Source organism: Bufo bufo, chromosome 8 (genome assembly GCF_905171765.1).
Source record: "Bufo bufo chromosome 8, aBufBuf1.1, whole genome shotgun sequence".
In the NCBI taxonomy this organism is placed as follows: Eukaryota; Metazoa; Chordata; class Amphibia; order Anura; family Bufonidae; genus Bufo; species Bufo bufo.
The window spans coordinates 5070411-5088296 of NC_053396.1; the positions used below are offsets into that span (position 1 = coordinate 5070411).

A 17886-nucleotide genomic window follows, 5' to 3' on the forward strand; every position below is an offset into this window, starting at 1 on the left:
TGGTGGGACAAACCCTTTAATATATATGGAAAGGACAGTTCCCTTCAGAACATCGGAGACCCTGTTTCTTCAGCATCAAGGACACAATAAGGGCCAGAGAACAAGTAATGCCACCAGCTCAGGGGATCTGTTGAGAAATGCTACCAGTTTCATCAGTCCCTCTGCACACTGGGCTGATCTGGGGCACGTACCACTGGTCACCATCTTCGCCATAGATCACCAGCTGGGCATCCTCACAACATACACTGCTTAATAAGTCCCATTCGTGACCGTGCTGCCGTAGGACATCCAGGAAAACGAAAATGTATTTACCTGAAATTGTGATTTCCTGCAGTCCGTAGGCGGCACAACTGAAGGACACCGGCGCCTTCCTCCTGCTGAGGTTTATAGGGGCCGTGGCGATTGGACTGCTGTTTATTAACCTGTCTCTGTCTAGTTGTACCCAGAGGACTTTAACCCATTCGTGACTGTGCTGCCTACGGGCTACAGGAAATGAATACATTTTTGTTAACTTCTACCGTTTTGTGAACACGTTATTTATGGTGATGGGTAAACAGTGTAAATAAAAATGCCGTAAGTTTTCTCCATTTCAGTAATATACTATTTATTTAATATTATGTCTGAAGAAAACAGCTCCTTAAGCACAAAAAAATACTATCTCCTCAGAATGGCAGGTCTATAGGGTGATGGTGAGTCTTCTGCCTGCTGCACAGAGCGTCTGTCAATTTGTTTCTTTAGTAAAACATCTATGTGCTGGGGAAGGGCCCCCAACCATCGGAAGCCAGAGATGCTGCTTTACTAATACTGCACAGAAGTGAATATTCATGAGGCTGCCAATGTCACCGATCAGTCCGGGCCCCTGACTGCAGTACCGCCAGTACCACCCTGATGGCCGCCCTGGGATGCTCTCCTGACATGGCAGCGCCTCATGTGTTATCATTTGTACCATAATTCTCAAAAAATAAATAAGCAGCTGCATCAAGTAAAAGGGACATGGAAGCAATGCCCTGCAATGCTCGCCCATCCCCCTGCTATCTATGGACTAGATTACCCCTGAGATTGGCCTATCAACAGCATTCCATCAGCCATGCCGCACTACAAACCTCATACCTCAGCTCAATAAAGCCCACCCCATACCTTGACTTTATTCAAGCTGAGGTATGAGGTAGGCTTTAATGAACAGAGGTATGAGCTGGGCTTTATTAAAGCCCACCTCATACTTCTGCTTCAGTAAAACCCACCTCATACCTCGGCTCTAATAAAGCCCACCTCATACTTCTGCTTCAGTAAAACCCACCTCATACCTCGGCTCTAATAAAGCCCACCTCATACCTCTGCTTCAGTAAAGCCCAACTCATACCTCGGCTTTAATAAAGCCTACCTCATACTTCTGCTTCAGTAAAACCCACCTCATACCTCGGCTCTAATAAAGCCCACCTCATACCTCTGCTTTAGTAAAACCCAACTCATACCTCGCCTTTAATAAAGCCCACCTCATACTATAGCTACACTAAAGCCCACCTCATACCTCAGCTTCAGTAAAGCCCACCTCATACCTCAGCTTTAATAAAGCCCACCTCATACCTCAGCTTAAGTAAAGCCCACCTCATACCTCGGCTTCAATAAAGCCCACCTCATACTATAGCTACACTAAAGCTTACTCCAATACCTGAGGTTCATCAAGGTCTCCACCCATTGCTCAGCTTCACTAAGGTCTACTCCAAAGTCCTCCATCTTTATGAAAGGCAGACAAGAACAGTGCCTCTTAGGGGGTTGAGGGAGCTGAGGATCTTTTGGCAACTTCTTGACGATGAGAACAACATTTGTGGGGGGAAAAAAAAGTCATAAATATCACATGAGAATGAAGTACGGAGAACATCTCGAGCTTCATGCGTCATGGGAAAGAATGGACTCTACGTCCAACCTGACATGGAGCAGTGCAGCGGGCAGTCCGGGCGCCCGATAAAAGCTGGTGGAGGGTCTACAGAAACTACCACCTTCAGTGTCATCGTGTCCCAAACCAAGGTCCACCAGCATAAAATACCACAGTGATGCCCTGAGAACTGCACAAAATAACAGCAGGACCTTGGGCGAGGATTTTGGTTGTTAGGTCTATTTACTTAGCAGCTATTGCCTGGTTTGCTGGGTTCACCGCCTTTTTGGGGGTATCACGACCACGGCTGGTTTGTTCTTAGGCCTCCACATAAGCACCTGGGCATCGTTGGCATTTGGTTTCACAAGAGCGCTGGGAGGTACGGGCTCGTTCTTGTTGAGGACTCGTGGCTGTTCCTGTGCAAAAGGTTCCTGTAGTTTGGCTCGTTGTCCCAGCGGTAAGGTCGGCTTGACCTCGATCTCCAGTTTCATCCTCCACTTGATGGTGTGCAGGATGACCAGGTCACCGCTGGACAGGTTGATGGCCACCAGCCAAGTGGTAAAACTTTGGTCCCTCTGGATGCCAGTCAACATAGGCACATTGGAAGCGCTGACAGGCACTGCCCACGTCACGCTCGGGTAGAAGTTGTCATTCATACTGACGGTAAACTTGGTGTCCCGCTTGGTGGGGCCGGTAACAGTGCAGGTCTCGGTGGTATTGCCATACCAGGGGTAGTTGACGCCATCTGAGTCACTGATGGCGGGGATCTTGCCACTCAGGAGATCCGGAAGTTCCCAACTAGACCTGAAGAAAAAGAAATCCACATGTGAGGAGACGTAACCATAGATGGACCCTGCAAGGTTCTAATGTACCTTGTGTTCCAGTTCTTCACCATTTTTCAACACGTCTACTAGCTGTCAGTGAATGAGACCATTCTTATTTTTGTCCCTGGCCTAATACTTCTAAAACTTAAGGATTTGTTAGAAACTATATCCAGTCTAAAGGGTCCTCTGTGAGCTGAATACATCAGTGGCACACACCTCTCCTGTTCTGATAGTTTGTTACAATGTATCAGTGCAGACAATCCTCTGTGAGCTCAATACATCAGCAGCACACATGCATTGTAACAATCCTTCCTTCATTCACTCATTTTGACCCAATTCATACATTTTCATGCAGTTTTCACTGTCTTAACCAAAAACAGAAGTGGAAACTAAAAGAGAAGTAAAACGGAAAAATTTGTACTTCTCGATTTTGGTCAAAAGAAATTTTGAAAAATCAACAGTAAAAAGATAAACATAAAAAATTCTGCAACAGAAGCTAAAAAACAAAAAAAACAGACCACCTGACCTGGGCACAGACTGGTAGAGGTCACTGCCTGAGCTGCTGCTCGACTCTCCACCCGTCATAGCCAGACAATCAGGATTTTGGATCATTAAATGTCAGCCATGTGAACCGTGCGCAGGGGCCAAAGATGCCGCTGATCCCAATGAAAATCTGATTGGAATGCATGTCCTCATACAACAGATTGGGATAGGCCAAGGTTTTTAGCATGTATATTGTAAGTGAACCTTCGAGCATCCCCTACTTGTTCAGTGTATGTAAAAGTGTCATCTTTACACCAGACACTGGACAGGTATCTGAGCTAGTGAAACACCCCTTTCCTCAAGGTCGATTGAGAGGGCACAGTTTTTGTCTTGCCAGTGTACTCTCATTAGGACCATATCTTTGATCAAATCGCTATCACACCAGGGCCATCTTCTTCGTCAGACGGCTCTCACATCAGGGCCATCTTCTTCGTCAGACCGCTCTCACATCAGGGCCATCTTCTTCGTCAGACCGGTCCTCACATCAGGGCCATCTTCTTCGTCAGACCGGTCTAACACCAGGGCCATCTTCTTCATCAGACCGGTCTAACACCAGGGCCATCTTCTTCATCAGACCGGTCTAACACCAGGGCCATCTTCTTCATCAGACCGGTCTAACACCAGGGCCATCTTCTTCCTTAGACGGCTCTCACATCAGGGCCATCTTCATCATCAGACCGGTCTAACACCAGGGCCATCTTCTTCATCAGACCGGTCTAACACCAGGGCCATCTTCTTCATCAGACCGGTCTAACACCAGGGCCATCTTCTTCATCAGACCGGTCTAACACCAGGGCCATCTTCTTCATCAGACCGGTCTAACACCAGGGCCATCTTCTTCATCAGACCGGTCTAACACCAGGGCCATCTTCTTCATCAGACCGGTCTAAAACCAGGGCCATCTTCTTCATCAGACCGGTCTAACACCAGGGCCATCTTCTTCATCAGATGGCTCTCACATCAGGGCCACCTTCTTCCTTAGACGGCTCTCACATCAGGGCCATCTTCATCATCAGACCGGTCTAACACCAGGGCCATCTTCTTCATCAGACCGGTCTAAAACCAGGGCCATCTTCTTCATCAGACCGGTCTAAAACCAGGGCCATCTTCTTCATCAGACCGGTCTAACACCAGGGCCATCTTCTTCATCAGACCGGTCTAACATAAGGGCCATCTTCTTCATCAGACCGGTCTAATACCAGGGCCATCTTCATCAGACCGGTCTAACACCAGGGCCATCTTCTTCATCAGACCGGTCTAACACCAGGGCCATCTTCTTCATCAGATGGCTCTCACATCAGGGCCACCTTCTTCCTTAGACGGCTCTCACATCAGGGCCATCTTCATCATCAGACCGGTCTAACACCAGGGCCATCTTCTTCATCAGACCGGTCTAATACCAGGGCCATCTTCATCAGACCGGTCTAACACCAGGGCCATCTTCTTCATCAGACCGGTCTAACACCAGGGCCATCTTCTTTATCAGAAGGCTCTCACATCAGGGCCATCTTCTTCATCAGAAGGCTCTCACATTAGGGCCATCTTCTTTATCAGACGGCTCTCACATTAGGGCCATCTTCTTTATCAGACGGCTCTCACATTAGGGCCATCTTCTTCATCAGATCGCTGACATGTTTGCTTTATCTTTTTGTGCACTTCCTGCTGTTTCAAAGGCAGACTCTGTTCATTGCAGGGGATTGTATTCTGCTGCTTTTCCTCTCCCCCGACCGGTCTTCCTGTGCTCGGTTGCATCTAGGACACTTCCGCAGACAGACAGATCTTCTAAGAAAAATAACTTGAGGAGAATGACAACAGGATCTTTGAGCGGAAGAGTCAGCAGCTGCGGTAAATGCAGGGGGGTATGAATGGAGTCAGTAAGGAGGGAGAATAGGCATGCAGGTGGCAAGAGAATAGGATGGCCGGGCTCTGTGGTCCGCACGGTGAGGATATGAGGCTGATGTCCTACTCTGGACAGAAGACCACACAAGGAGATGTCTAAAACTGCACATTTCAGGAGGCTGCACTACTGAGAGATTCTGATGACAACATGTCCAAATCACCAATGACACTGATGTCGCTGCTCAGGTAGGATGTAGTTCTGGATATTGATTTTGATCTACTCAAGGTCTCATTAGTTCAGATGAACACAAGTTCTCACCAGAGCCTCAGTAGTGCATCCTCAGGCATTGGGCCTGTAACCTCAAACAATCATATTTCAGTATAGAAGATGTTAAGAAACGGTGCACGCACTGCCGTATCTGCAATAGAAGCAGACCATACGATTGCTATGGGGCCCGGAGGGAGGGGGGGCCCGGCGAGGAACTTTTTCTACTACTCCCCCTGTGAGAACACTGCACTTTCACACAGTCGCCACTATGGGGAACTCAATTCAAAGAGATTCTTACAGCTTCCATGGTAGTTGTATTCATTTCTATTCACTGAGCTCCCCCTAGTGGTGGCTGTAGGCAGCCAGATAACTTTGTAATAGAAGAGAAGCAGGAGATTTATCAATGTATTTTTTCCAATTTTCTGGTGTAAACACATTGAGAAAAATGTTCTTCAGAATGAGCACCATATATTTGAAACACCCACAGTACAGACCAAAAGTTTGGACACACCTTCTCATTCAAAGAGTTTTCTTTATTTTCATGACTATGAAAATTGTAGATTCACACTGAAGGCATCAAAACTATGAATTAACACATGTGGAATTATATACATAACAAACAAGCGTGAAACAACTGAAAATATGTCATATTCTAGGTTCTTCAAAGTAGCCACCTTTTGCTTTGATTACTGCTTTGCACACTCTTGGCATTCTCTTGATGAGCTTCAAGAGGTAGTCCCCTGAAATGGTCTTCACTTCACAGGTGTGCCCTGTCAGCTTTAATAAGTGGGATTTCTTGCCTTATAAATGGGGTTGGGACCATCAGTGGCGTTGAGGAGAAGTCAGGTGGATACACAGCTGATAGTCCTACTGAATAGACTGTTAGAATTTGTATTATGGCAAGAAAAAAGCAGCTAAGTAAAGAAAAACGAGTGGCCATCATTACTTTAAGAAATGAAGGTCAGTCAGTCAGCCGAAAAATTGGGAAAACTTTGAAAGTAAGGGCTATTTGACCATGAAGGAGAGTGATGGGGTGCTGCGCCAGATGACCTGGCCTCCACAGTCACCGGACCTGAACCCAATCGAGATGGTTTGGGGTGAGCTGGACCGCAGAGTGAAGGCAAAAGGGCCAACAAGTGCTAAGCATCTCTGGGAACTCCTTCAAGACTGTTGGAAGACCATTTCAGGGGACTACCTCTTGAAGCTCATCAAGAGAATGCCAAGAGTGTGCAAAGCAGTAATCAAAGCAAAAGGTGGCTACTTTGAAGAACCTAGAATATGACATATTTTCAGTTGTTTCACACTTGTTTGTTATGTATATAATTCCACATGTGTTAATTCATAGTTTTGATGCCTTCATAGTCATGAAAATAATGAAAACTCTTTGAATGAGAAGGTGCGTCCAAACTTTTGGTCTGTACTGTACATAAAAAGTCTGATAAAGTGGGTGAGGACAAAAGTAACTTTTTCTTATAACTATTTTATTTAATAAAAATGTCTTCTACTTGATAAAAACAAACAAACACGTAAACGCATCATAAACCTGTCACGTTGCACGTGTTCTGCATGGCCTGGGAGCGATTGACTTGCATATACTGGTGGGAAACTAGGTGCAGGGGGCTCATACTAAGTTTTGCTATTGGGCCCTATAAGATCTGTACGTGTAGGTCTGCATCAGCGGTATAAAGCATAGCGCCCTTTTCCACCAGATAACCCCCGACACGGACAAAACCTAGATGGTTCTGGATGTTCAGCCCAGACCGTGACTCTGAGCGTCTCCTGCAGCTACTAAAGAAAATACAGTTGGGAAAAAAAAAATATTCACTTTATGTCCTTGTCCTGGAAATTTAAAAATAGATGTCACGTATACAATGGCTGGGAAGTGCGGGGGACCCCTGAAATCTGGAATTATCAAGGCAGGAAAGGAAGCCACTGGAATGGAATTTCCAGCAGGAAACCGGATCTCCAGGTATCTAATATCCCGGGCCTGACACTACCACAAACCACGACCTTACACTGGTTTAGAGACAACAGAGAAGGTACAGGAGGAGATCCTGCAGTGGGTGACACCAGAACCACTGGGGTGCATACAGAATTACCAAATTCATGCAAAAAAATAAATAAGGAGATGGAGTAATTTGAGGGGTGAATACAATCAATACAGAGCACTGAAGGCAGAATTACTGGGGTGTGCAGAAGGTCAGAATAGGGCATATGAGTTAGTGGGGTGAAGGAGAGAGTCATTGGGTACAATGTCTTAGGTGTAAGCTAGTTAGTAGGGTGATGAAGGAGGTGGCGGGGAGCATGTGAGGTCAATGCTGAATCATGATGCAAACCAAATGGGGCGACGATGAAGTTATTGGGGTGTATATTGGCTTAATAGGTTTTAGTGAACATGGAGTACAAGTTGTGGGGTTTACATAGGATTAGTGGCATCAGGATAAGTTTACTAGGATTTAGGAGAATTACTCGGGTATACACAGACTGAGGTACTGGGGCGTATACTGATTTAATGGGGTAAATGCAAGGTTGCTGAGGCGACACTAGGATCATGAGGGGAATAAAGAGTTGCTGGGCTGAGTGACGTGCCCATGGCGGTGCCCTTTTCTTTGACACGTCTTACAAGGACACATCCTGCAACCTCGCTCCTTTACAGAAGTCCTTTTTAATCTCCCCATAAATAAAGGCTGAACGCACCAGGAAACCTTCAAGGAGAAACTAAAGTATCGCTGAAAACGCCGACTGCAGGAAGATTACGATGAATATTTTACAACATCTAAGAAGGTCGAACAAAAAAAAACACAAAAGAAAATTCCCAGAATAAGCAGCTGATGTTGATGGAGGAGATGATGAGAATATGATACGGAGGATTCAGTTCCAGCGCTCGCTCACATCCCGCCACGTCATGTTTCCTATATCTATCGCTTATAAATCATGATAAGAACCTTCTAGTGACCTGGGGGTCGTGGAACCACAAGTTTCAGCAAACTCTGACAGCCAGGAACTGGGTTCCAAGCCCCATCCTCCATATGAGAGCTAGAAATGAACAGAGTTGTCACGGCCCCGCCCCTTCTACTTGTATCTCTGATTGCTTTGGTGGAATTGAAGGGCAATTTTACCCACATTTTCACCACTTCTGACAACACGTTTTGAGTGGAGCCATCATCATTATAGACACGTGTCACTTCATAGGTGGATACGCTTTGCAGTTACCGGCCTGTAGACCACATCCTGCCAAGACTGGAGGGAAAGGTTGTAATTCACATACAGGAAGCAGTTGTAGGCCATAAAAGGTCACTTCCTGGATAGGAGATTGTACTGATAGTAGGTCTACTCCACCCGTTTGTGAAGGACGGCATGGTCTGCACCATTAAATCGCAGACGCCGGCTCCTCTTACCCCCTCACATCTCGCCTGTCATTTAGGACAGATGTGGGACAACCTGTAATGGCGGCCATATTGGACCCCAGCCAGACGTAAGGGAGCGCCCGTCAGAAGATTCGGACCATTGGACTGAGGCTGCTACTTACATTCCCAGGTCCCCGTAGTGGTTGTAGAACTCCATGTGGTTACAGGCCTGGATCCAGCCCACTCTCCACGAGTCTTTCCCAGAAATCGGAGGCACCAGGACTTGGGCGCTGGCTCGGAAATGTGGGGTCCTGTATCGGAGGACGACGCTGGAGGATTCGTCGATGCTGGTGGGGGTGGAGTCGATGGAGGCTTTGACGTCCAGCACGGCGATAGTCTCTCGGAAGACTTTGGGTTTGCAGCTTAGGCTATGGATGCACCCCATAGTATTTAACACCAGGGCAATCTCCAGCAGGCTCAGGCAGTCCTGGGGCCGACGACGCATGAAGACCTGCGCGTTCCTCCAGCCGGATCCCTGCGCGGCGCAGCCGGGCGACACCTCGTCCCGATGGCTGTAGTTCAGATGGTAGATTTCTTTTGTTATATCCATAGAGATGGACTGGCGAGCATCTCAGTGCTGCACGCTAATGGAGTGCTCCTGGGTACCTGCAACGAAGAATGTGTCATAATGCAATCTCATTCACTGACAGCAAGCAGAGATGTGCTGCAGAACCGAAGTACAAAGTACACTAGAAGTTTACAGTCAGGGTTTTGTGTAAAGTCTCTAAGCCTATCCTGAATGCACACTTGTATAGTTACTGATTGCTTGTGCCATTGTCAGTCTTCACTGCGACTCTTGCATTCTATTCCTTCATTCTAACCCCAATGCTGGATCTATCCGCCTTTCCTCATTACTGAGAGAGTGGCAGATATTCCTGGGTGGGGGAAGAATTGCTGAGGATTCCTGGTGACAGGTTTGGCATCAAAGCGGCATCACATCAGCGCCAGGTAGTCCCAACATATGCCGCCATCACACGGAATTGTAAATGAAAGAGAATCCGGCATGTCACAGACAACAAGCAGAGCGACGGAGACTGACGTTTAGTCACAGTAACTATCCGTTTCTGGAAAAGCTGGGTGGCAACCGACATGTCTGCCATTATCGCCACCACATCGCCAGCTTACTCGGATTCCTGGTCTGCTTGTGGACCACCTGGCACCCAGCTTTCCCAGAATCAGATACAACAAGCCCCTGGGCACCTGCCTTGCCCCCCGACCCCTGGGATGCCATCAAATATACACTGCATTGCATTAACCCTTGCAGACCTGAAGGGGGTTGTCAGTTAACCCTTGCCATGCACCCGCCTTTGTCGCTTGCATTAGTATGTGACCCCTTTCCTTTGCTGCTGGCGGCGCGGCTCAGCATTTCAGTGCAATCCTCTGCTGTAGCATAATGCACCAAGAGGGAGAGAAGACGGGAACATTTCCACCTCACCGCTCAGGAAGGATCTGCAATACTGAAGGGGTTAATACATAGGGCTGCTGGCCGCCGCCGCAGATGAAATGTATAGCTGGCGGAGGGCAAGCAGAGACTGGAGCCATTAATAAAATATGGAATATTAACTACCTGTGTCTGATGGCAGCAGCGTCTGGAGGGGGGTGCAGCTTTCGAGGTGGCACTTTCTCTGGAGCCTGGCATGCTCCACGGTGCCCGTCAGCAGGCTGTGGTGTTGCAGCAGCACTGAGCGTTAACTGCAGGGTACAGCAGGGATGCCCAGCTATGCCAAGCAGGGGTGAGTGGGGATCCCCCCGCCATCCTCCCAGCAGTCAGGATGAGTCTGGCACCAACGTGTCCTTGTCACGGTCTCTCATTGTCACCGCTGTAAACTCCCCGCCCTGTAACAAGCACAGGAAACTTTACAAGAAGCACCCTGCTCATAGGGCTCCCCCTCCTCCTCCCCCTGGGAGGGACTCTGCAGTGGAGACGACCATTCAGCCTCTGCACAGTCTGCAAGCTGCAGCGGGGTCTCCCCATAGAACTCTGCAGCGCACAGAGAAGTAAGGGCCCCATAACCAGGGCCCCCACACAGGACAGGAGGCTTTCTGCCTAAACCCCTTTCAATGATCCTTGGGCCATTTTTCCACTGCTTCATTTACTAAAAGTTGTTCCTTTAGAGGGTAGAGTCCTGACCAGTAGAAGAGGAGATGATCCCAACGGGGCCCCTCTTGCCCTGGGCCCCACAGCAGTCGCATGGTCTGCCGCTATGGTGGGAGCTGCAGCAGCCTCTGCCCATAGAAGGCCCACAGCAGGCACCTGCCCCCTCCTCACCATGTACGGTAGGTAGGGTGTCTCTTCTCTGGACAAGGGGGCGACAGTCTCCGCAGTCACCTCCAGGGTCTTGTGGATGTCACCCAGCTGCAATCGATTGGAGTAGTGTCCCTTCCAGTGTCTCAGATGCAAGAGGCGGAAGTAGTCATCATCCTGATCCTCAGCTGTGTGAGGCTGAAGTAGTCATCATTCTGATCCTCAGCTGTGTGAGGCAGAAGTAGTCATCATCCTGATCCTCAGCTGTGTGAGGCTGAAGTAGTCATCATCCTGATCCTCAGCTGTGTGAGGCGGAAGTAGTCATCATCCTGATCCTCAGCTGTGTGAGGCTGAAGTAGTCATCATCCTGATCCTCAGCTGTGTGAGGCTGAAGTAGTCATCATCCTGATCCTCAGCTGTGTGAGGCTGAAGTAGTCACCATCCTGATCCTCAGCTGAAGTAGTCACCATCCTGATCCTCAGCTGTGTGAGGCTGAAGTAGTCATCATCCTGATCCTCAGCTGTGTGAGGCTGAAGTAGTCATCATCCTGATCCTCAGCTGTGTGAGGCTGAAGTAGTCATCATCCTGATCCTCAGCTGTGTGAGGCTGAAGTAGTCACCATCCTGATCCTCAGCTGTGTGAGGCGGAAGTAGTCATCATCCTGATCCTCAGCTGTGTGAGGCTGAAGTAGTCACCATCCTGATCCTCAGCTGTGTGAGGCTGAAGTAGTCATCATCCTGATCCTCAGCTGTGTGAGGCTGAAGTAGTCACCATCCTGATCCTCAGCTGAAGTAGTCACCATCCTGATCCTCAGCTGTGTGAGGCTCAAGTAGTCATCATCCTGATCCTCAGCTGTGTGAGGCTGAAGTAGTCACCATCCTGATCCTCAGCTGTGTGAGGCTGAAGTAGTCACCAACCTGATCCTCAGCTGTGTGAGGCTGAAGTAGTCATCATCCTGATCCTCAGCTGTGTGAGGCGGAAGTAGTCATCATCCTGATCCTCAGCTGTGTGAGGCTGAAGTAGTCATCATCCTGATCCTCAGCTGTGTGAGGCTGAAGTAGTCATCTTCCTGATCCTCAGCTGTGTGAGGCTGAAGTAGTCATCATCCTGATCCTCAGCTGTGTGAGGCTGAAGTAGTCATCATCCTGATCCTCAGCTGTGTGAGGCTGAAGTAGTCATCATCCTGATCCTCAGCTGTGTGAGGCTGAAGTAGTCATCATCCTGATCCTCAGCTGTGTGAGGCTGAAGTAGTCATCATCCTGATCCTCAGCTGTGTGAGGCTGAAGTAGTCATCATCCTGATCCTCAGCTGTGTGAGGCTGAAGTAGTCACCATCCTGATCCTCAGCTGTGTGAGGCTGGAGTAGTCATCATCCTGATCCTCAGCTGTGTGAGGCTGAAGTAGTCATCATCCTGATCCTCAGCTGTGTGAGGCTGAAGTAGTCATCATCCTGATCCTCAGCTGTGTGAGGCTGAAGTAGTCATCATCCTGATCCTCAGCTGTGTGAGGCTGAAGTAGTCATCATCCTGATCCTCAGCTGTGTGAGGCTGAAGTAGTCACCATCCTGATCCTCAGCTGTGTGAGGCTGGAGTAGTCATCATCCAGGGTCTCGGCTGAAGGAGGCCAATTAGTCATCATCCTGATCCACATTTGGAGTAGTCATCATCCTGATCCACAGCTGAAGTAGTCATCATCCGTTGCAGGCTCTGAGCTGTAATTGGCTGACAGTTATCATTCAGGGTCTCAGCAGCTGGAGTAGTCATCATCCGGGGTCTCAGCTGAAGAAGGCTGGAGTAGTCATCATCCGGGGTCTCAGCTGAAGAAGGCTGGAGTAGTCATCATCCGGGGTCTCAGCTGAAGAAGGCTGGAGTAGTCATGATCTAGCTTCTGTGTTGCAGGAGGCTGGAGTAGTCATCCTCCGGGCTCAGCTGCAGGAATTGGTTTAATGCCCATACATCCTTCTCATCCTCCCATGGAGGGACTCTGCAGTGCGGGGTACTACTCCACCCAGCAGTATTAGGGGACAAGAGCTAGGATGACCCAATCCTCAGAGACCAGTCTGCTGATAGATAACCCTCACCATCCATGCTGTCTGTTGTCTGGTGACAGCCCCCATCCTCCTCGCTGCTGCACTAAATCCCTGCACAGCTGCTGCTGGCTGATGTCTGACGGGCGCTGGGAGCGGGGCCCCTGGGTAATGTCGTTTTATGGGCGTCGGGCCTTGTGCACTTGTCATCGGTGGCCATATTCTGTTCAGTCATGAAATGTCTCGTCACCCAGCTTTTCCAGACCCAGAATGGCAAATGTGTCTCATTCTGCAGTGATCCATCCCTCTCTGCTGGATCTGGAGCCCAGAAAAGCAGGGGCCACAACTGGAAGCTGTAATGGAGGCCACATGGGTCGTCACCCAGCTTTCCCAGGAGCAGAGAAAACGAAGAATCCTCTGAAGCAGAGGACTAATCCAAGTAGCCACATGAGGGAGAAAAACGTGTGATGGGCATGGAGGGAAAGAGCGGAGAAGCGTCTGCGTGAACGAGTGGGTGACCGGGTGACCAAAGATCAATGCCATGGCCCGCAGAATGGCCGCCGACGGCTGACACAAGAGCATTCTGGGAAATCTTCTCCGTAGTTCTATATCTCACATGTCACGTGTAGGTTGTGGGAAGCAGGATATTTCCGGAAAAAGTGGAAAAGATGAACCCACAGTGAGTTTCCTGTGGTTGAACTGACGGTATAGAATCTGAACGTCGACGCTGCGCTCAGCGCTGATTGCGTGCATCGGATAATGGCGGCTAATGCAGTTACACGTGATTAGAATCAGTCAACTTCCTTATAATTATATCATGTCAGGACCAGGCCGTCCCTGGAGGAACCGGAGGAGCAGGAGTTAATTACGTAATTGCTGCCCCTTGTAATGGACGCCAGGATCGTAGTGAGACCATTGTAGTGTCTCAGCCTCGTCTGCAGCGGATCGTAAATCCCCGATTTACTGCATTATAAAAACATGCAGAATTTATTTAATCGCCGGTGGATTAGAGCGATGCGATTAAAATGAGGGGGGAAGACGCCGAGCTCTGGAAATATCACTGCCGGGATCAGACGGACTGTAGGTGGGGAATTGGGTGCAGCAGAACCTGTACTAATCCCGGGCTACATCCTGTATTATACTCCAGAGCTGCACTCACTATTCTGCTGGTGCAGTCACTGTGTACATACATTACTTATCCTGTACTGATCCTGAGTTATATCCTGTATTATACTCCAGAGCTGCACTCACTATTCTGCTGGTGGAGTCACTGTGTACATTACATTACTTATCCTGTACTGACCCCGAGTTACATCCTGTATTATACTCCAGAGCTGCACTCACTGTTCTGCTGGTGCAGTCACTGTGTACATACATTACTGATCCTGTACTGATCCTGAGTTACACCCTGCATTATACTCCAGAGCTGCACTCACTATTCTGCTGGTGCAGTCACTGTGTACATACATTACTTATCCTGTACTGATCCCGGGCTACATCCTGTATTATACTCCAGAGCTGCACTCACTATTCTGCTGGTGGAGCCACTGTGTACATACATTACATTACTTATCCTGTACTGACCCTGAGTTACATCCTGTATTATACTACAGAGCTGCACTCACTGTTCTGCTGGTGCAGTCACTGTGTACATACATTACTTATCCTGTACTGATCCTGAGTTACATCCTGTATTATACTCCAGAGCTGCACTCACTATTCTGCTGGTGCAGTCACCGTGTACATACATTACTTATCCTGTACTGACCCTGAGTTACATCCTGTATTATACTCCAGAGCTGCACTCGCTATTCTGCTGGTACAGTCACTGTGTACATACATTACTTATCCTGTACTGATCCTGAGTTACATCCTGTATTATACTCCAGAGCTGCACTCACTATTCTGCTGGTGCAGTCACTGTGTACATACATTACTTATCCTGTACTGATCCTGAGTTACATCCTGTATTATACTCCAGAGCTGCACTCACTATTCTGCTGGTGCAGTCACTGTGTACATACATTACTTATCCTGTACCGATCCTGGGCTACATCCTGTATTATACTCCAGAGCTGCACTCACTATTCTGCTGGTGCAGTCACTGTGTACATACATTACTTATCCTGTACTGATCCTGGGCTACATCATGTATTATACTCCAGAGCTGCACTCACTATTCTGCTGGTGCAGTCACTGTGTACATACATTACTTATCCTGTACTGTATTTTACTCCAGAGCTGCACTCACTATTTACATACATTACTTATCCTGTACTGATCCTGAGTTACATCCTGTATTATACTCCAGAGCTGCACTCACTATTCTGCTGGTGCAGTCACTGTGTACATACATTGCTTATCCTGTACTGATCCTGAGTTACATCCTGTATTATACTCCAGAGCTGCACTCACTATTCTGCTGGTGCAGTCACTGTGTACATACATTACTTATCCTGTACTGACCCTGAGTTACATCCTGTATTATACTCCAGAGCTGCACTCACTATTCTGCTGGTGCAGTCACTGTGTACATACATTACTTGTCCTGTACTGATCCTGAGTTACATCCTGTATTATACCCCAGAGCTGCACTCACTATTCTGCTGGTGCAGTCACTGTGTACATACATTACTTATCCTGTACTGATCCTGAGTTACATCCTGTATTATACTCCAGAGCTGCACTCACTATTCTGCTGGTGAAGTCACTGTGTACATACATTACTTATCCTGTACTGATCCTGAGTTACATCCTGTATTATACTCCAGAGCTGCACTCACTATTCTGCTGGTTGTTATTGGATACAATCATTAAGCTGTCATCTTACATTTTAAAGGATTATTCCAGAACCAACATATTGATGACTTGTCTATAGGATATCGGCTGATAAAACCCAACTTTCCCGGGTTCCAGAACTGCTACTTCAATATATACTCTGGAAAGCGGAGTAAGAGCCCCTTCGGGAGCCGTCCCGGCGGCCATATTGGTTGTCACCCAGAAATAAGCTGTAGATAAAGCCCTGAACTGAGGTGACCCCGCTGTGAGCCGGGCAGCTGCTTCTGCTCATCCTCACGTCATGTGAGAAGTGGAGTTGGCACCGCCAGTGACTACAAATCCCAGAATCCTCTCCGCCCTCGGGTTTAAATAGCCAGGGGGCCCCGTCAGGCCTCAGGTTACTTTCCAGGGGGCGGCCTTCCCCATTGGACGGCTCGTCGGCAGGACTCTGGATAAACACATGGGGCATCTGCCTCAACTAAATATAACTTGGGACATGTGGCAGGGAGCAGCGCCCTCGCCCCTACAACAAAGCCTCTCTCGTGCCCGCCGTCTTTTGAAGAAAACTGTGCCCACAGCTTTGGGGGTCCCGTGAAGATGCCAGCCCCCCAGAAACGGAACAGAGTCCGGGACCGGAACAACGTCCTGGCGCGACCGGAGTTCATGTCCCTGAACCAGCCGGGTACATCGCCCCAGGAGGGCAGAAACTTCAACAGGAAGCAGAGCGGGCAGTACGGCAACCCCAGCGAGGGCGCCCGCGAGAGGCGGCAGAGCCAGCAGCTGCCGGAGGAGGACTGCATGCTGCTCAACCCGTCCTTTAAAGGCATTGCCTGGAACTCCCTCGTCGCCATAGATATCGCCATGTCCAAGAGGCTCGGCGTCTGTGCCCACAGCACCTCGTCTTGGGGCAGCGCCCGCTCCATGGTCAAGCTCATCGGCATAACCAGCCACGGCTTCCCCTGGATCCTGGGCACAGTGATCTGCCTGTGGAAGAGCAACACGCTGGCCGGCCAAGAAGTCCTGGTGAACCTGCTGCTGGGTAAGACTTCACTCTTAGCCGCCTCCTCGTGTAGCTCTGCTTGCTGTCAGTGAAAAGGAGCCTTTTGTTTACATCCCAGCTGAGGGTTTGTTACAGTCTGCACAATCCTCTCACCCCAGCAGCACTAATCTCTCTCCTGTCCTGACAGTTTGTTACAAAGTATCAGTCTGGAGCTCACAGACTGGAAACAACTGTAACAAACCCTCAGCTGTGAGAAGGATCAGGTCAGGAGGGGCGTGCAGCTTATGGATGTAAATAAGACTATTCCTATTTACTGACAGCAAGCAGAGGTCTTAAAAAGAATTCGGAATTGGAACAGAAAGTCTATACTACATGTGATCCATTCTGAATTCAGTTTAGCCATCTCTAGATTATATCTGTTTTTGGGGAAGCTGAGTGGAAACCAATAAGGCCGCCACAGGGGTTGCAGCCTGTTACCCAGGCTAGCTGGTCAGGGGGTCAGGTGACGACGTCAGGCCACATGTTTCGATTTATACAGTTTACAGCCTTTTGCTTTCCTTCTCCACATTATGTTTTCTTCTCCAGTCACATCCAAAGCTGCATCCAGAGAATGGCATCAGGGGAGCGCAGATAATATTCACAGGTCAGGTCACATGTCTAGAAGAGGGGTGGAGCTAAGCGGCTGCAGGTCTCCAAAGGCGACCAGTATCCTTTTGAAAGCAGCTCTTGATGTGAGTGGAGAAGACACGAGAAGTGCAGACGTGACCTGTGACAGGAGTGATGGAGGCCGGGCGGCGGCCCCTTAGCTCAGCATGAGATGTTAATGGAGCAACGGAGATAAGCGTCCACCAGACGCCTCCGATTATTCCCAAGTGGAATAGAAGCCTGGCAATGAGATCTGTGTGCAGCCGTAGTGCCGCCTGGAGCGGGCTTATCACATGGGGGGCAGTCATCTCTAGAGCCCGGCCTGCCCCTTTAAGTCAGGCGAGATCAAGACAGTGAAGGCCCCTACAGTGCCCATATAACATAGTGCCATACAGTGCCTACATAACATAGTGCCATACAGTGTCTACATAACATAGTG

At 48.8% G+C, this 17886-nt stretch overlaps 2 protein-coding genes across 9 annotated transcripts in view; one reads left to right on the forward strand and one right to left on the reverse strand.

The window, feature by feature from the left end:
- FAM78A (family with sequence similarity 78 member A) overlaps window positions 1-17886 on the reverse strand; it is a 27568-nt gene continuing 9682 nt past the window's right edge. Inside the window, exons 3-6 of one of the 8 annotated variants that reach the window (XR_005780760.1) lie at window positions 10322-10581; window positions 8877-9360; window positions 1557-2677; window positions 1-1110 (exon numbers count right to left, since the gene is read on the reverse strand). Coding sequence is in view for 1 of the 8 variants with exons in the window: in XM_040442551.1 (XP_040298485.1) it covers window positions 2149-2677; window positions 8877-9304 (957 nt within the window). In the remaining 7 variants the exon portion in view is untranslated. Of the gene's footprint in view, window positions 1111-1191; window positions 2678-8876; window positions 9361-10321; window positions 10582-17886 lie in introns of those variants that run through there. The other 7 variants (XR_005780758.1, XR_005780756.1, XR_005780757.1 and 4 more) reach the window with 7 other exon arrangements.
- Window positions 16223-17886, forward strand: part of PLPP7 (phospholipid phosphatase 7 (inactive)) — an 18106-nt gene continuing 16442 nt past the window's right edge. The window contains exon 1 of the mRNA XM_040442552.1: window positions 16223-16841. Coding sequence (XP_040298486.1) covers window positions 16400-16841 — 442 coding nt within the window. The 5' untranslated portion in view covers window positions 16223-16399. The remainder of the gene's footprint in view (window positions 16842-17886) is intronic.